General features: G+C 53.1%; 1 protein-coding gene and 1 long non-coding RNA gene across 4 annotated transcripts in view; both read right to left on the bottom strand.

The window, feature by feature from the left end:
• Nucleotides 1-3,901, bottom strand: part of ARHGAP26 (Rho GTPase activating protein 26) — a 155,581-nt gene extending 151,680 nt beyond the window's left edge. For 2 of the 3 annotated variants that reach the window (XM_069772772.1, XM_069772773.1), the window contains exon 1: nt 3,455-3,901. In XM_069772772.1, the coding sequence (XP_069628873.1) occupies nt 3,455-3,608 (154 nt within the window). In that variant the 5' untranslated portion in view covers nt 3,609-3,901. The remainder of the gene's footprint in view (nt 1-3,454) is intronic. The other variant, XM_069772771.1, reaches the window with a different exon arrangement.
• Nucleotides 3,902-5,399: 1,498 nt separating this feature from the next.
• LOC138682405 (uncharacterized) lies at nt 5,400-10,504 on the bottom strand. Its single transcript, XR_011322509.1, has 3 exons — nt 9,928-10,504; nt 7,911-9,469; nt 5,400-6,016 (listed from the first exon to the last, which is right to left on the bottom strand). It is a non-coding gene; the product is annotated as an uncharacterized lncRNA (long non-coding RNA).
• Between the last annotated feature and the right edge of the window lie 8,121 nt (nt 10,505-18,625).

The raw sequence follows: 18,625 nt of genomic DNA, 5'->3' as shown, positions 1-18,625 counted from the left end.
GAACAGGTTTCACAGCATCCAAGCTTTGAGTTCATTATTTATGTCTCACTTGAGGTCTTTGCATTTGCAAAACTTTCTGAATAATTTATGTGTGGTATACAAGGGAGGAAGAGGGACACGTTTTGCTGAAAACCAGGTCACTCCTAATACCAGCCAAGCAGCAAATGGAGACAATAGAAATGGGCACAGATACTCACTGGGGGGGGGGGGCGGGACATGACAGTACTTATATATATACACATATACACACACGCTCCAGAGATGCCCTCAGCATCAGAGGATATTTAGCAAGACCAGCCCTTCAGCAAATGAGATTATTTTCAACCTTCTCAATTTATTCTTTTTTTAAATGAAGACGACAGTGCTGTGAATCAGTCCCATTTCCTCCCATACCTTCACGGAGGGCAAAAGCAGGGTACAGAACAGCTCCTCCACCAAATCCAGAGAGAGACTTTCTTACGTGCCTTTATACCAGCCTCACCATCCCTGCACACTGCTCCTGCCACACCGGTGTCAGCAGCGCTGGGGCGGCGACGGGCCAAGCAGGGCAGCAGGAAGAGGGGAGCGCTTCTGCCCAGAGTTGCGGAGGGGTCCTCCTCCCTCCTGCATCTTCCTCCCTGCCACATAACTGCACCGCTGCCCCATCCAAGCTGCCCCTCCACCTCGCTCCGCGCTGACACACAAAGAGTTACGTTCCCCTTGCGCCTGTCTTAAAGAGGATGTGAAACATTCAGCAGAAAACGCAAGAGGAAGGAAAATGAGAGAGGACATTGCCAAGACTTCAAGTAACTTTGATTGCAGGCCACCTCGCTGTGCCAAGAGACAAGATACCCCCCAAGCCCCTCATTCCAGAGGCAGCGTGCTTGGAGCCAGGGGTTTGCTACTCCTTGGACCTGCCCAGCCCTGCATCCACGCACCCTCCAAGATGGCCAAGGAGCGTGCGTGGAGGCAATGCGAGCGGCGAGATAAGGCTGCCCTGCCCTGCCCAGCCACGGGGAGACAAACCACTTGGAAACACCAGAAAAATAAAAGCTGGGTAAGAGAATCGAGCACCTGGTTCATTGCCAGGAATGGCCACCAGGTACCACCCGCACCGGCTCACAGCAGCGCCGTCCCAAACACCTGCGGCAGTGAAACGGGAACGACACCCAGCAAGAGGCAGCGCAGCAGCTCTCCACCCCTGGAGCATCTCCATCCGTGCTCAGACGGACGCCCAGAGGGTCTGTGATGACCCACGCAACACGGCCAGACCTCAGACCCATCACACACCAAGGGTAACGCATGTGAAAAGAGCTGGGCCAGATCCTGTCCTGCACCAGGTCTCTGCTAGAGAAGTCAGAGGTACCACGGCTCGCCGGCAGCCATGGAGCTGGTGAAGTTGCTCTCACAGCAAGGGGCCGCACGTGGGAGAAGGACGCGCAGAGTGGCCGAGCTTCACAGCCAGGGAGGGGACACTCATCCCCGTGCCCTGCCCTACACGCCCCCAAAACATACCCCCAAAGCGCCCTGCAGACCACCTCTGCGGGGAGCCTGCCACCATGCCTGCGGCCGCACACACATGCGAGGCAGCCACGAGGCCAGGCAGCGCGGGTGCTTGGGCATTAATTAACTCTCCAGCAAAATTGTCATTATTCATACCCCTACCGACCGCAGCCAGGACATCAGGGGAACACACCCCCGGCCCTGCACAGGAATTAAGGTCTAATCCAGGAACGCATTCAATAGAGGCTACAAAACAATTCAGCCATAAAAACATCCTTATCTCTTGAAGCTGGCGAGCGTTCTTCCTGCCCCGGCGCAGGCAGCCCGGGGGCCATGCAGCACGGCCACAGCCACGGCTGGCCAGCGAGTCGCCCACCAGCAGCTGCGAGCACACAGTGGTTCAGCACACCCAAAAATACCTGCCGTGCGGCACGACTGGGGCAAGGGCACAGCCGGCCCCCTCGGCCAGCACCTGGCGAGTGACCCGCTAAAAGTGCCCACTGACTAAGCCCAGAGACAAACACCCTTGGGACCCACCAGTTAATTCCTAAAATTTATTTTCAGTGAAGAACGATGCTGTAGGATTTGTTCTGTGATAAAATGAATGCTCCAGGCCAGGCACAGGCTGCCTTCAGGTCAACAGGCAAACACACCGCAGCAGAAGACAGCTCAGACCTGCAGAACCATAAATGCACCAAGAGCTGTTGGGTTTGGGGGTTTTTTAATCCCCAAACGCTGAGAATTGGTACAATGGGCGTCCAGGTAATACAAACATTACTGGCTGCTACTCCAGAGCAGGGGAACTGCACCCGTGGGGCTCGGTGCGAGTTCTGAAGGGGACAGAGCAGGAATCAGCCCTGTGGCTGCGGCTCTCTCGGGATGGGACGGGGTGGTGGGCTTGGCCGGACCATCACCTGCCTGAGCACCCTGGGGGCAACACCGCCACGCCTCAGCTCCCAAAATAATCCCGCCACTTCCCCGAGGCCAAGCTGGAGCATCACAAGCGATGCCGCGGGGGGATCCACGGCACAGGTGTGCGTGGATGTGCCCCTCTCCCATCCCACCGCCCCATGGCGCCGAACCAGAGCAGGGCAGGGCGAGCTCAGCGACGTGACAACTTGCCTGGCCAGCCTGTTTGGTACGGGAAACCTACCGGCAGGGGAAGTGATCTGCGATTTGGGCCAAAGAAACTTGAAAAAAAAAGACAAAAACCCAAACGACCCCATGGGAGGAACAGCAGGAACAGAACCACCGCTCGGGGAGTGGGCCCACCCACCGTGGCAGTGGGTGGTCGTGCAGAGATGTCCCCAGCCCCGGCCGTGGGGACGGGAACCAGCCCAGCCTGGGCATGAGGGGGGACCGGGATACCGCCGGCCGCAGGCGAGGGTCTCCCTCTGCGTCGCAGAGTCCCCCTCCCGCACAGCCCCCACCACAAACGGGTGGTTTGCAGCTTTGCCCCCCAGCCCACGGTTCTCCCACGCAGCAACAACCATCTCCACTTCCCCACACGCCGCTGGGGACGGAGGAGATGGGCAGAGCCAGGAAAGGGGGCACTGGGCATCCCCCCCACCCTGAACAGAGAGGGGACAGAGGACAACCGGGGAGCGGGGCGGTGGGCATGGCACCCACCCATCGGCCCCCACCCCAGCCGAACCACCCCCAAAGGACCAACTCCTGAGGGCCACGGACTGGAACCTGGTGGTCCAGGACCACGCCAAGTCCAGCTGGAGCGGGGCCAGGCCCACCCTGACGGACCAAGGCGTGTCCCGACGGAGCGGGACCGCCAAGGGCTGGGGGGACACGGGCGGGAGCAGGTGCTCCGTGGGGGACCAGGACCAGGACCAGGACCAGGACCGGGATGGATGGGCAACCGTGGGCCGGGCAGGCTGTGCCGGGCCGGTGGCGGGGGACCGGCCGGAGGGTGCGGGACCCCCAGTAGAGCCGCTCCCCCCCCCCCCGGCCCCTGACTTACTCTTGAGGGCGGCGACGAGCGACTTCCCGTCCTTAATGAGCTCCTTGATGAACTTGTTGGTCTTCTCCAGCTCGGCCTCGTGGGAGCGGAGCCGTTCCCGGAACTGGGGGCTGTCCAGGCAGCACTCGCTGAACTCCAGCGCCGGCAGCCCCATGCTGCCCGCGCACCGAGCACCACGCGCAAATGAAAAAAAAATAAAAATTAAAGGTTTGGGGGTTTTCTTTTGAAGGCGAAGCGCGCTCCCGCTCGCCTCTCCGGGGAGCTGGCGCCGCCGCGGGCGCGCCCCGGGAGCGGCCGGGCCGTGAGGAGCGGAGCGGAGCGGTGCCGGGCGCGGAGCCGAGCGGAGCCGAGCGCTGAGGCGCGGCGGGCGGGGGCGGAGCTGCCGCCGCTCTGGGGCCGCCGCCCGGGCAGGGCCCGCGCGCTGCCCGCCCGCCCGCGCTGCCGCCGCCGCCGCCGCCCGCCGCCTACCGCGACACGCCCCCGCGCCGGGACACGGCCCCTCCCCGCGAGCGTTTCCAGCCAATGGGTGGTTTCGCGGCGGCTCTCCCCGCCCCCCCGGCTTCGCCGCGCTCCGCCCACATCGTCCGCTCAGCCAATCAGCTGCGGGGAGGGCGGTGCCTCGGGAGTGGGAGGGGGAAAGCCCGCCCGGCCCGGGCCCGGCGCGGCCTGCGGGAGCACCTGGGGCCGCCTGCCGGGGGTCGTGGGGGAGCCCCGGGCCGGGCCCCCGCCCGCCGCATCCGCGAGTGGCGCTGAGAGGCGGGAGGGGTCACTCGAGGGCCCCGCTCCCCGCGGACCTTCCCGGCCCGGGGTCGCGTGGAGACCCGCATCCACCACCCGGTCCGTGCCCAGCTGGTTGCGGCCTCTGCGGGTTGCAGCTTTGCACGCTTTTCTTCTCATTAAACATCTGCGTCGGAGATTATTGCCCCGGGTTTAACAGCGCGAGTTGAGGAAAATAAACCCTCAATCTCTTGAACCGGCTGGTTACAGAGGGGCACCGGCCGCGGGCAGCAGGCCGGCACCACCACCGCCCTGCGAGCGTGTCATCTCCAGCCCAGCGAGGGAGACGGGGACAGGCAGGATAGCTCTGCGTTGCCACGCACAAACCCGCTTCTCCCCACAGCCCGTTTTCCTTCAGGAACACGCCAGGAATTTGGCCCGAGCACAGCAGCTGCCTCGTCACCTCCTTCCCTCGGCTGGGAGCTTCCAGGAGCAAACCATGGCCCGCAAAACAATTGCTCCTCCTCATGGTTTTGGCTCTGGCTGCCATAAGGTGGACGGCGGCTCATCGGCAATAAAACGGGAAAGACCAGTGGCGGCAGCCCAGCAGATCTGGGAAAATCCATTCTCACCATAAATGATGGCACCATGTCAAGAGCAAGCCACCCCGCAGCCTCCCCCCCCCCGGGCAGACACGCACGTATGAGCCGATGGCCTCTCACCCCAGACTGTGACAAACAGACACATTTGCGGATAATCCCCCGATGACTGGAATTCCCCTTTTCTCCCCGGCTCAGCCATTCAGGCTGGTGAGGAGGGCGCGGGGCAGCTGCCTCTCGGCAAACACGAGCCTATGCACCGCACAGCAAACGCGTTCCGGATCAAGTGCGGCGACAGGGCGGCATTCCTGTCAAGTCAGCCATGAAACGCAATGCGAAGCTGGTGCCAGCTTTATACTTTTCTGCAAACTGGGGAAGATAGATGGTCTTGCACAAAGCTTGGCACCACATTAAAAAGTTAATCCACCTATGTTTTCCAGCGGATGGGTGCAGGCGTAGCAACCTGATACCGGCTCAACCTTTTGTCTCTGCTTTTTTTATGCACTGGCAGGTCTAAAGCACGATTTTCTCAATCTTCACGCCACAGCCTAATTCAGGCTGAGTCACTGCCTTCAAAAATGGTTTGTGAGCCACATTTTTTTGGATGAGATCTCCTAATTATAAAAAAGGATGTAATACTAATTACATGCTTATCTTGTAGGCAGAATATAAAGTTTAATTAGCTGTCATTTACGCCATATGCATACAGCCCTATAAAAGCACTAGACATTATTTGCCTTACACTCCTTAATTCTACACTGTACAAAGCCACAGGAGCACGTATTTTGGTTTTATTCTTCTACATTGCCATTGTTCATACTAAAAGAGTGTTCCGGCACTTACAGCTAATACGGAAGAACCTGTAACTAGATTTGTAGGACACTGCCTTAGAGGATCAGAATATTTGGGGCTGGAAACTGATGGTTTTTTCAGCACTTTTCCAGTACCACAGAAAGTAATGATGTTCAGGCTGTCATTTTCTGATGAGGACAGAATCAACGCATTACAAAGCTCTGTCACACATGAAATACCGCACACACCACAGGACTGGAACTGAGGCCTCAGGCAGGCAGCGATTAATGTACCAGGTCATGGACTCGTCTCCTCTTTTTCCGGCTTATGCTGCATTTGTCAGGATACACTCGTGTTTGAGCTCAGAGCGTGGGAGCAGAGCAGGGCAGCAGGCACTGGGGAGGAACAGCCATTGACATCTTCAGCCCAGTCTTCCTAGGATTGTGCATCCAAACTGTAAAAGAACACCACCGAAGGGGAAAATAAGCAAACAAAGAAAAACATTGAACTTCCACATCTACCTGCCTGTAGCTAATAGCTTGCATCCGTCTGCAATCCCAGTGTATTTGCCTGCTTTGATTTATTTTTTAAGCAACTTAGTTGTCTCACCTCCAAGTGAGCTGAGTCAATTGGACACCATGTAGGGGTCCAGTAACACTGCCATTTAAACCGACAGAAACCTGCCCACTGATCCCAGTGGGTGCAAAGCTCAGCCCACCGGTCTCCAGCGAGCGCTCCTCCATGCTCTTCAAGGCTGCGCTTACACATACTTCTAGCAGATGAAAGCTGTGGCCGCCACCGCAGTCCCACACTCCCACCCCTGAGCCCGTCCTTGACCACACATTAACACATTCTCCCCTGCTCAGTCCTCAACCCACATCCCACAGCTGACACACTCAGGGAGCAAAGTCAGCAGAAAACTAATCCAGCATTTAAAAAAAAATTTTAAAATGAGCAGTTTCTACCTAGTTTAGCACTCTCTGGGATCAAATAACCACCAATGCTGGTGCAGGGGTGGGGGCCACCCCAGGCACCGCCAAGCAGGAGGAAGAGGGAGGCTGCAATAGCATCAGCTCAGATGAGCCTCAGCTGCTCTTCCCAGCCCTCCCTCACACCAGCATCACCTCTAGGTGGGTCACACAATCAGCTGGATTAAGCAGGTTTGTTTGAGAATTAACAAATTTTTTTTAGAGCTAGTTTTCAACTGGATCAGCATCCTAATCTGGCTGCGCACAGCATCTCCCCACCTCTCTTTTCCTGCCCCTGTCCTTGCACTGGCGGCAGTGGTTACTGCACCTCTGTGAAACATCATTGCGAACACAGCAGGAACAAGCCACTTCTCCAGGAAAGCTTTCTGCCAGTTAAATGAGACCAGTCAGGTAAAGCAGGAGCCAGAGTGACAGCAGGAGTGGGAGGTGGGGAACCAGCCCCATCCCCACAGAGCAGCACTGAGCCACCATGTCAGCTCACAGCATCTCACAGCCCCATCTCCGCAGCCTCGGAGTGACAGATGCCCACAGGGAAGCTGGTGCTGCAGTGCGTGGGCATCCATGCACAGGGACCACAGTGCCTGCTGGGGGGATGTTAAACCCAGTTATCCTGTGAGTGTTTTATGTCAGGGGTTTTGGAGGCTGCCATCTGACAGCTGACCCCCATTCCCAGCAGCGTTCCCACTGCTTGTGGATATAAGAACCACTGTTACCAGGGAAGGGAAGGTGGAAAACCAGGTCTCAAAAAAACCAGACACTTGGGCACACTAATGCATTTCTTTAAACCCCAGGAGACTACAATGGGCATCTTGACTGTCAGAAACCAGGAGATACATGAGAGATTTCTTGGAATTGCCCTCAAGCAGCAATGTTCAAGGTCTGTTTGTTATGTGACTATATATCACACTCACATCTTTCTTGCTTTCAAGGATTTTTTTTTAATTGAGCTAGGCACAGATGAGGCATTGTATGCAACCAAAAAAAAAAAAGTGTTCCAGATAATACATTAGACCATTGCAATGAATCTACATGAATTCCCTGTTGTAAACCAAAGGGCATGTATTGACCTATTGTACTGACAACCTTCTGAGAGATCAGATCCTTGAGCTTGGACCATTTGTTAGCTGTGAGTACAACTCCAGAGTAGACACCAAGAGCTTCCTCTTCTCCAGTGCAGCCATGTCAGCCTGGATACATGCTTTGGGTCTGTTCTAAACAGATAGACCCTTTTCCATGTGGTTGGAGCAGATAGCCTAAGAGACACCGTCAGCATGACAGAGTACTCCCTCCACTGAGCATTCATGAGTTTTACATATAGCTAACACGATTATACATACGTATCTTACAGCAGAACAGTACCTTTCCTTCCTGAGTTGCAGCTCTAGCAATCACACATGAATTTCCACCTCCTTGATTCCTCTTTTCCCTTCTTCAGCTAACTTTTCTCCTTGCAGTCACTCCTCCTGGCCTTCAGACAGGTTTGCAGGGGTGGGTGAGACAACCCAGAAGACAGGTCTTTACATGGAACAGCAGTGACATAAATGAGCCTCTGCATGGGGGTCAGATCTCCCTGAAGTGAAAAGCAAGCAGGACTGGGGTCCCTGCTCCCAATCTAGAAAACCTCTGGCTCCTAGCTTACACTTGTTAGCCTCCAATAATTTTTTTTTGAAAACTCATCATTAGCCAGTTGTGCTACCAAGTCTTCCTGGGTTTCACAGACACCACAGGTTTGGTAAAAGTTTTTGGAAGCTGTTTCATTTTGAATGGAAATACCACTGCAAGATGCTATTAGTCAGTCTGTGGTGTCCTACTTGCAGCAATGATCTCCACATCTATTTCCTTCCAGGTCCCTATATCTGTTGTTTGTGCCTTGGGCAATCAGTTATTCTCCCCCACAGAGAGCATATTACTGTAACTATAGCTGCTACAAGCCTGTTGTCTATCTTAGGGTAATTGGCTTTGCCTCATGTTTTTGCTCTGCAGCAGTCACACCCATTCATACATGCCCAGGACATGCCAGCTACTTACAGCACAGTCTTTGCCAAGCCACTTGCCTGGCACGTGCCTCTCGGAGGCATCTGGGAGCACTGGGAAGAGAGCAGGAATCACAGTGACAAAGCCCACAGGCATCGCATCTGAGGGGAGCTGCCCCCAGAAGACAACAGCACCGTTTCCTTTCATCTTCCTGGCAGGTGTCAGAGCAGATAGACCAAGACCCGGCTTCCAAGTGCAGCAAGCACAGGAACACTTCTTGGGATTGAGAGTTTTCTGGTGCTTGTGCATTTAGCCAGTTTAGGAGGTTTGTTTGCCTTGATTCCTTGTTAAAAGAAAACCTTTTCAATACTCTTCAGCTAAGACACTGAGAAGCCATATATACCCTTGACCCTTCACCTGAACCCTCAGTTTTGCTAACCAGGCCAGCCCTTTCACACTGGCAATAAGGAATAAGGCTTGCTGCAGGAGGTGGCACATTTCCCAGCTCTGTTGATTTTGGGGGTAATTCTTCAGAGTGCTGTTTGCCTCCTCCCTCCCCAATTTTGGTGGCAGCTTACTTATTCATTAAGGTTTATACTCTGCTCCAACACCTGCCCTGACTGCTAACCTCCCTTCTCCTGTTCACGTCCATGACCCCAAAACCCACCTGCTTTCAGGACCCTCCCCAGGGCACAGAGATACTCACGAATCCCTTCTGCTTTTCCTAGCCTGATGTTATGCTTTGACTTTTGTTTCCAGGATGATGATCCTCATAGTGCTGGAGCCAGGCTTCTACACTCAATGTCTCCTTTGTCTTCCCTTAATTTGATGGTGGTAATGGTATTGATGACTGATGATCAAAAGCGCCATGAGATCCTTATGCTGAAGTACCACAGAAGAGCAGCTTTTAGAATTGTCATGTTTGGGTCTGTGGTCACACTGCCCTGCCCAGGAATTGAACATAAAATAACTTACAAAACAGAAACCTTATTTTAAAGAGTAATGCCTTAATCAGGAGATTGCAGAGGCTCAGTTACCCAGCAGCACAAATCCCTGTTTGATTCAAGCCACAATGACCCCTTCTCCATCTCATTTTAGAGCACCATTCACACTGTAAACGTTAACGGCACTGTGCATACACGTCAAGACAGAACAAAGCACTGCATTATTATCTGTTATCTGCAGCATGATTTAGTCTGTGTTAAAAATCATGAAGACAGTGACTGCGTGGTCATAACTTCTGGAGATATGACGATCATTCAAGCACAAAGACAAGGGTAAGAAATTACTGGGTCAGGGAACTAGGATGTCTAGAGGCATTTAGCACATTTAACATGATGCAGAAAGAACACACATAGAGGGACTTCACTGCTTACATGTATGCATTTGGATATATAATTACCTTCCAGGCAAAAACAGGGTTAGTTGCACTGAAGATCACCATTTCCTTGCTGATGGTCCAGGTTACATCTCACCCTGAGAGAAGGGTGGGTTTCCACCTTCACTATGCCCTTCATCCCTGGGGGTTTTTTTTCACTGTGCTGCCCAAGAGCTTCACTAGCTCCTTTCCCATCCAGGCCTCCCCTGCAGTGGGATTCTGTGGAGCAAAGTGGTGGTTATTTAGCAAGCTGGACAGGGAAAGAAAATCCACTCTGCAGCTGCCAGAGTAGCAGCAAAGGAAACATTACTACAAGCCCTGCAGGGAAGTCCTTACTGACACAAAAATAACAAGTTATACTTAAGTAAGAAGAGTTTCTAGCTTGGGATTTCTTGGGGTGAACCCCTTAAGAGGAGACAAATAGCACACAAGGAAAATCCACCATGAGATCTAATGCAGTTGTACTGGTCCCTTATTCAACCCCACAAATCTTGGAGGGCTGAGAACATCCCAGGTCTCTTCCACAACTTTTCTTGCACCTAAGCAAGTTCAGATAACATCCCCCAAGAATAAGAAAGGCTCAGAGCAGCAGGTTTCCCCAGGCCCCAGCTGACACGGCCGTAACCCCTCAAAGCAAGCTGTATTTGCCAGTGTGTGCAGAAAGCCTTGCTGTGGAGCCAAGGTGACCCAGCGCCGTCACGCACCCGTAGCTCCTCCACCCCAGGCCCATCAGGGCTGCTGGAGAGCGCGCCAGCTAGCACCATAGGATGGTGCTGATGTATGCAAGGCTCCAGCACTACTGGCCCTGCAGCTAAGGCCTGAAGTATTAAACCAACAGCCATACTGAAATTCCTGTGGGACTACATCACTGCGATGAAAAGGTTTCTGAAAGAAAGAAAAGTGTTGGTCATAGATGTTCTCTAAATTCCCTGGGAAGCTTTTCCTAGAGGAAAATAAGAGGACTGACAGGTGCATTTTGGGCAGGGACAAGGCATCAACCAGGCTGCCCAAGCTACAGCTAAACACACAAAGGCAAAGCCAGAAACAAGTCCTCAATTAAATGGAAAAGTGAAATTAGTCATGCCCCTGGGAATCACTATAGCACAGGAAGCTGAAATGGAAAAGTAGTAAATTAACCAAGGGCTATGAAATCTTCAAAGATGTTCATGGAAGAAGTATTTAAATAACAGGGTTAATTATAGATATGACAAAGTTTCATTGTCAGGAAAGGCCAAAGAGTCTGTCTATTCTTACTCTCATTTTTTTCAGGAAATATGAAATCTCATCGAAGGCCCAGCCAAGCAGCTGCCACTCATTTCCTCCGCAAACACAAAATATTAGCCTCTATCCATGTTCTGCATGGGAGCTTTGGTCTCATAATGCTCCGTGGAAAAACACTTCCACAGGTCATTTGTGGTGGGGAGAGGGAGCAACAGGCAGAGGAGCGCAGGACCCCGGTGAGCTGGGGATGTAGGCGCGGTTGACCCTCTCCCAGAAAGGCTTACTGATATACACCTTGGAGATGGAATAGCAGCAGTCAGCACCCAGAGACGTAACCTACCTTTTTTAGACCTAGAACTTACCAAAGGCTGGAAGTCAATCGATTTTCATCACACACATGCCACATATCCCCTTTGAAAACCATCACGCAGATTCGTGCCAAGGAATTTGTACATTCCTTAGCTCTCCTTTGTAAGTGACACGTTTAGAATTGGCCAGGTTAAGGAAGAAAATCAAAGTCTCACACAGCCCAGGCATCAGATTCAGCTGGAGCTGCAGCCTTGAGAGCCCAGTTGTGCCAGACAAACCACAGGCTGCATAGCTAGGCAAGGAAACGAGCATTGCATGAAACCCATAAAGCAATTCCCAGCTTCTGCTGTTTGTGCAAAGCTTTCAAAACCCTCCTGGTTTGGAGGAGACCCACCACCCTGTGTTCCTTGGCAGGTTCTCCTTGCAGGAGCCTGCTTCAGCTTCTTAAGGCTGAACGTGGGAGGGGTACCAGGGCCCCCATGGGGCACTGGGCTCTGGTGACACCAAGGTGTCGCAGAGCCACAGACCAGCCTGCAGGGCACCCGCCTCTGACAGCACCTTGCTGACCATGGGAGCCAGAGCATCAGAAACATAATGCACATCCTGAGCTTTGCAGGGCAGGCTGTGAATCAATAACTGAGGGAAGCAGCTCAGAGTTAAACCTATTGAATTTAAAGTGACTCTTTTAAACCTCTAAGGCTATGAATCTTTGGCTTCTCAGTTTCAGAGAAGGGTAGGGGAACAACCTAGGACAAAGACAGGGTGATTTTGAAGAGCAGCCAATACCCACAGCTCCCTTTTGAGTTGTAAGGGCTCAGCCCCACAAAAGGGGCTTTGCTCTGCACCAATGCAGCACTGCAGAGCCAGCCATTGGAGCCTTTCCACCCATAACAGCAGCAAGCTTTTGCCAGGGTACATACCAACAAAATTCACCCAGATGAGCTCTTGTAGCAGAATCACATCCCCTGCCTTGAGCCCAAACCCAAGGCAGCAAGGCTTTTGGCCACCACCAGCATTAAACACCTACATGCCCCATTCCAGTACCCACCTCTACCTGCCTTTGGCTGCACAGGAGCTGGAGACAAGCCCCAGTACTGCAACAGCAAAGATCCCAGCACATGCTACCGCACCCAGCCACAGGCACTGTAAAGCTCCACCAAAGGCTGAAACTAGCTCGAGCAGCGGCACTTAAACCCTGCTCCACCCTGTATCCCATCAACACTGACACCCTGCAGCTGGTCCCTCTCCCGGCTGCACCTGGGGAGGGCGAGCCCTTCATGGAGAGCACCTGAAAGCCCGGAGTCAGAGAATCACAGAAGGGACTTTTGAAGATCATCTTGTCCAATTTTGAAGATCATCTAGTCCCAAGACGGCAGGGACATCTTCCACTAGACTGGGTTGCTCAGTGCCCCATCTAACCTGACCTTGAACACTTCCAATGATGGGGCATCCACAACTTCTCTGGGGAACCTGCTCCAGTGACTCACCACCCACATCTTAAAAAATCTCTTCCTTGTGTCCCATCTAAACCAAGCCCTTCCCTTGGCCAGCACCAGCCCAAGGGGCAGAAGAGACTTCACCTGTCCTGCAGCTCATTTTTTTCCCACTTTGGCGTTTGAGCCTGCATGCTGTTGCCTGTCCTATGCTGCTCCCAGCTTAGCGTGGCCTGCATGGACCAGAGAAGAGATCCAGCTGTGAAAGAGCACGCCGCAGCTAGCTCAAATCCCGGTCCAACAGATGCTGCGGGCTCGCTTTCTTCGTGTGTCAAAGTACAGTGGCAGGCTGTAATAAAACTGCAGACACGCAGTGGATAAACAGTCCCTCACAATCCCTCTGCCTAACTGTGAGCTGCCAGGGCGCGCGAGGCAGATGGGGACTACTCCTTGCAGGCGCCTTCTGGGGTGGTTTGAAGCCATACAAAACCTCCGACCACTTAAGTGGGGTTATATTATCATAAGACAATTCCAAGGAGAGGAATGTTTTCCCAAAATTTGTATAACCACTGGAAAAAAGTCACAAACCACTGTGAAATTGAGCTGAAGCTGTGTTTCCAGGAATTAGAACCAGAAGTTCCCAAACCAAACTCCAGTTTCCTTTTTGGAGAGTTTCCAGAGATGTCTGCTGTGCATTAGCCCTGGTACGACCCGTAAGATGAATGTAAGCACTGGCTCTCCCTATGTAAATATTAATTTCCTCCTGGTTCTGCTCAGTGGTCCCAGCCCTCGGTGTTCCCTCTTTTTGTGTCTCTGCTCCTGGAAACTGGATGGAGATTTTCCTCTCCCCCAGCACTCAGTGACCACCCCTTACACATGCTCCTTTTGCCCTGGTGCTAGCTTTACATCAACTCCCCACTGTTGGCTTCAGTGGAAATTGTTTTAATTTTCGTAATTACAGCAAGGCCACTGCCTTTCCTGGATAGAAATCTCTTCAAAAGTAACTAACAGTGTCTCCAAAATCCTGTGGAAATCCCCAATAACCATCCCAACTTTGCCCGGAAACCCAGACAAAGGGAGTTGCTTTTGGCGCTGGGATTCGGAGGCAGGAGCTGGTCACTGTGGCTCCTTCTGCCCAACTCTGCCAGAGGCTGCAGGACCCCAGCATCGCCATACACCGTGCCCACGCCGCCTTTGCCTGTCGTTAGCTCTGCGCTTCATTTGGACCGTTTTCTGCAATCTCAGGAGCTGACATTTCCTTTTCCTTCTCTCAGCAGAAGATGGCGAAGGGCAGCTGAGCAGGAGGGTGCCTTTTCTCCTGGTTGTCTGTGGAGGTACCCAAGGGGCAGGGTGTGATGGGGGACCTTGGGGTCTCTGGGGGCCAGAGCCAGGCGGCTGAGGGGAACTGGAAGGGAGAGGAACAGAGACACTGCAGCCAGGCTGACTTACCAGAGAAGAAGAACAAGGAAACAGATTTGCATTTGAAGTTAATGAACTTAAGAAGGAAGATGAGGAGCTGCCCTGCAGGGAGGTGTGCCAGCCCATGTTCCTGCATCCAGCAGCCCACCCCACAGCCAGTGTGGGGTGGGACATAGCCACAGCAAATACCAGATTGTGTTAAACCGATTGTGGGGACGTGAAAAGATCAGTAAAGTACCAGTTCCTATGCCTCTGTGGTGTTACATTTCTCCATACCCCAGAGCTCTCCAAGGAGACGGGTAAAGACTGACGGTGCCGTTTCAGCAATGCCTGCAGCGGAGGCATGGCCGGATCCTGGTGCCTCGCTTAACCCACTTTTACCATGTCAGCACGTAAACATATCACCCAGCCAGAAAACCTGCCTGTCCCCACATATCAGTATGGTGGCTTCACTGTGCTTCTTGGGGACCAGGGGACTGAAGCTGCGCAGGAGGTGTGCAGTTGTGGGAGCAGGAGAACAAAATTATCCTCACCATCTCAATTATTTTTCCAGGCATATATTTCGTCCGTTCAAGGTTATGGCGTGAAGTGTCCTCACACTGCACCGTACATCTCAGCAAACGCAGCCATCGGGGCAGGGACGCAGTAAGCAGATCTGCCTCCTCGCGTTCACCTTGCCATAGAAAACCCCGTCGCTGCATCGTGTTTACTTTCACAGCAGTGTTTGCAGAGGACGTGCCCTTGAAGCATGCAGATAAGACACTGATTGGGAGCAATTTCATTTGCTAGTAAAAACATTAAGTGCCTGGAGAGCTCCTCACCTGTTACGTGCTGCAAGGGCACACAGGGCACCGCAGCAGCCCCAGGAGGTCCCGTGGGCATCGCTGCCTGCTCTGCCTGCGCCTGGCACCGCGACGGCCCCAGGAGGTCCCGTGGGCATCGCTGCCTGCTCTGCCCACACCCGCAGAGGAGACGCACAGCCCAGCGGAGGGTCAGCTTCCCCAGGTCAGCATCGAGATGCCCATCCCCCTGCAACACCCTCCCTTCCAGTCCTGCTTCTCTCTGGCTTCTCACTCAAGTTCCTGGGAGAGCAGCAGTCCCTTTCCTTACAAAGCTGTCCCTCTGAAACCAGTAACAATTCCTAATTAATGGGTCTGGCCTTATTCGTTCCTCTGCAGTTTGGGTTTCTTTGCTTTCCCCTTCCCCTGGCAGGACGCAGGAGGGCATAGGGTCTGTGCGAGCCGGGTTACATGTCTGTTTATATTCACTTAGCTTGTAAGATATGGTTTGAAATGGGCCTCTCTTAAAATAAATATATGTTATTTACTGTACAATTAAATATTTGTTTCCTAGTGGGTTGGACTTGAGTGAACTGTATTTTCTACAATACTGTTTAAGCATGACTTACATTCTTTCCCATTGCCTTCATTTTTGTATCATTAATTTTCTTGCTCTTTCTGCTTTTATTAGCTGCAGTGAGGTTTTCCTGTGACTTTACATAGTAAAAAATGAAACAAAAAAATTCAATAGAACAAACCCAAAGATTTAAAAAATGGCTTTGAAATTGATTCATCTTCCACTAATTTGATCTGTAGTGGCAAATCAAATACAGAGTATTTCTTAATTACTCAGGAGTACTTCACCATGCAAGCACATTGGCCCAGTCTGGGCATGCAATTATTGTATTTTACAATAATAGTACCATGGCATACTCAAGTGGACAGTCACAGCCTTTGCCTGCAGATTATCTGGCTCACCAAACACTTCCCACGGCGGCCGTGTTTAGCTCTGGACGGGCTGTTATTTACAGGAGGACCCTGGCAGGGCAGGGCTGGGTTTCCTCCGGCTCCCCACGTCCCCTGCAGCGGCTGCAGCATCTGACACGTCGTTCTGCGGGGACGGGACCAGCTCCCCGGCTGCACACGCGTCTCCTCTGCCCACAGGATGCGCCTGGCTTAGCACCTCGGGCCAGGGCGAGCTGGCAACGGCCAGCGTGGTTTGAGTCCAGGAGAATTGAGTTTGCAGAGCCCGTTTGGTGCAGCCAGTGTTTAAATCAAGCGTGGTGCCCAAGCCAGGAGGGTCTGGAGCAAGCCCTGCCCTGGGAGCCCCGGGGGTATCTCTGCCTGGCTGTGGAGGACCCATCACCGCTGGGCGTTAGGTCACTGCACAGAGGTTTTGCCTGAAATATTTTGGGGGAAAAAATCAAATACACCAAAATATATTGTCAAAGTTTATGTCAGGTTGCCCACGTTTGATCGAAGGTGACTCCTGCTTTTGCTGTTTTCTAGACATACATTTCTTTAAAATATTTTAGTGTAAAAACCCAAATGATTTCCCTCACTTCTTCTGGAAGCAGGCGAGTTCTCCATTCGTTTTGTACTTCCCAGTCGGACACTGGCCGCACCATTTCCCCGTGCGGCCAGGGGCCACAGCACAGCCAGACCCCCCCAGCCAAGACAGTCATCCCCCGCGCACCGCAGAGCCCCGCACTCAGCACCCAAGACAAGGGCAAGCTGCGATTTTCTGGGTTAATTGCCAGGATGCCAGCAAAGGGGAGAGACAGAGATTTCTTTGTGCCGGCTCCAAGTGCTTCTGTTCCAGGAGAACGGCTTATAACCGACCTTGCTTTGTGTGGCCAGCCCTGGCTGACACTATTTGCACAAGTGGCTGAGCTGACAAAGACAAAATCAGGAATTCTTGGAGATTTTGGGCAGTGAGGTATCTCCTGGAGCAGCCCCCAGACACTGAAGCCCCAGTTTTGTTTTCTTCCTGGGGTTCAGATCAGAAAATCCAATGCCACAATGAGCAGACCTCATGTCCCAGAATGCGCCGCTGTGCCTGTGTCCCCGGGTTGCCCTCCCTCCCCTCCCGCACACCCAGCAAGGGAGGAAAAACCTTCTTAGGCAGCAAAGCAAAAGAAGAAAGATCAACCAGTGACACACATACAAAGAGCCAGGATCCTTCAAGTCCGTACATCCATGTGACCTCCTGGGGTCCAGCGCGGTCCTGCCAGGTCTGGCCCCCCCGCGGCGCCTGCACCCAGCACCCACAGTCCCACCAGCACCACGGGCTGCAGCCTGCTTACACCAAAACAAGGAAAGAAAAATCTGTTTCCATTGTCAAACATGTGGGAAATAAAATTAAAACCAGTCAGTAAAATATGAAAGTGGTAAGACTGGTGATCAGTGTCACACGCTTTCCAAATGCAGAAAAATGTATTTTAAGGTTTTTGCTGCCCAGGCCTTCTGGGTGCTGGGCTGATGCCTGGTGCAGCCCGCGGCGCTGGGCTGGGTGCCGGGGGTGTTCGGTGCCCACCGGGTGAAGATGACAGAGCACAGCCCCACGGTGCTCCCCTGGGAAGCTCCTCGTGCTGCTCTGGAAGTGACTGCTGCGTGGTGAGCCCTTCCCAAAGCTGGATGAGCCTGCAGCAGCCCCCTCTTATCAGGTGGGAGACACTGGCAGGCAGTGGGAAATTGCACGGGATATGTCCAGGGAAGGCGGCTCTTCCCAGGCACGGTGTTTTCCTCCAGCCCAGGAGCTGCAGCACTCGCACCGTGACCCCCCCAGCACGCCCAGCAGAGGCACGGCACGGGGACCAGCCAGGACAGCTCCAGCGATGCATGCTCCGACGGGGCTGTGCGTAGATGGTACTTTTCCACTGTTCTTTCAGAGCCACCACTGCCGGTGACAGACACCGCTCAGGCTAACAAAGCAGTTTCCCAAGCGGGAAGAAAGCTGCCTTGGCTTGGCTTCCAGGGAAGTGTGGGCAGCTACGAAAGCTGTGGAAACCACATAACAATCAGAGGAAAGAGGAAAGTGATGATAACGAGCAGATATCAGCTATGGGCCTTACCTTGGGTGGGTTTTGTAAACAAAAGCAGCTATGGCAAAGTGCAGATGTGCGAGGCAGTGGGCAATGCGTCGCTTCCCTGCCCGTAGGAATTACCTGGGTGTCAGCAGCTCCCAAAGTCAGAAAGGTTAAAAGCAGCCAGAGCTGGATAACCTGAGCCCCAAGGAGCCTCCTGGGCTCTTTGTGTTTATGTTCAGTGAGTTTTGGAAGACCGGGACAAGTGGAAAGCAAGCGTGCTGGTGGGCTCTCGGCAGCAATGGCCTGCCAGCCCGGTCCTGTTCTTGGGAAAAGGCTGTGGAAGCGGATTGATGCTGGGCTTGATGGAGCAGGAACCGAAGGGAGGAAACAACACCGGGCAGCAGGGGAGTAGGAAAAATGAATTCTGTCAAGCTAACTTGATCTATTTTTAGATAAAACTGTAATTAAGTCAGTACTTGATAACAGCAGTACTTTTAAGGTAATAGGGCTTCTGTTATGTATCTGATTTGTA

This window comes from Haliaeetus albicilla, chromosome 27 (genome assembly GCF_947461875.1).
Source record: "Haliaeetus albicilla chromosome 27, bHalAlb1.1, whole genome shotgun sequence".
NCBI lineage: Eukaryota > Metazoa > Chordata > Aves > Accipitriformes > Accipitridae > Haliaeetus > Haliaeetus albicilla.
Note: the sequence above shows the minus strand (reverse complement) of the source record. Positions and strands in the feature narration are given on the sequence as shown.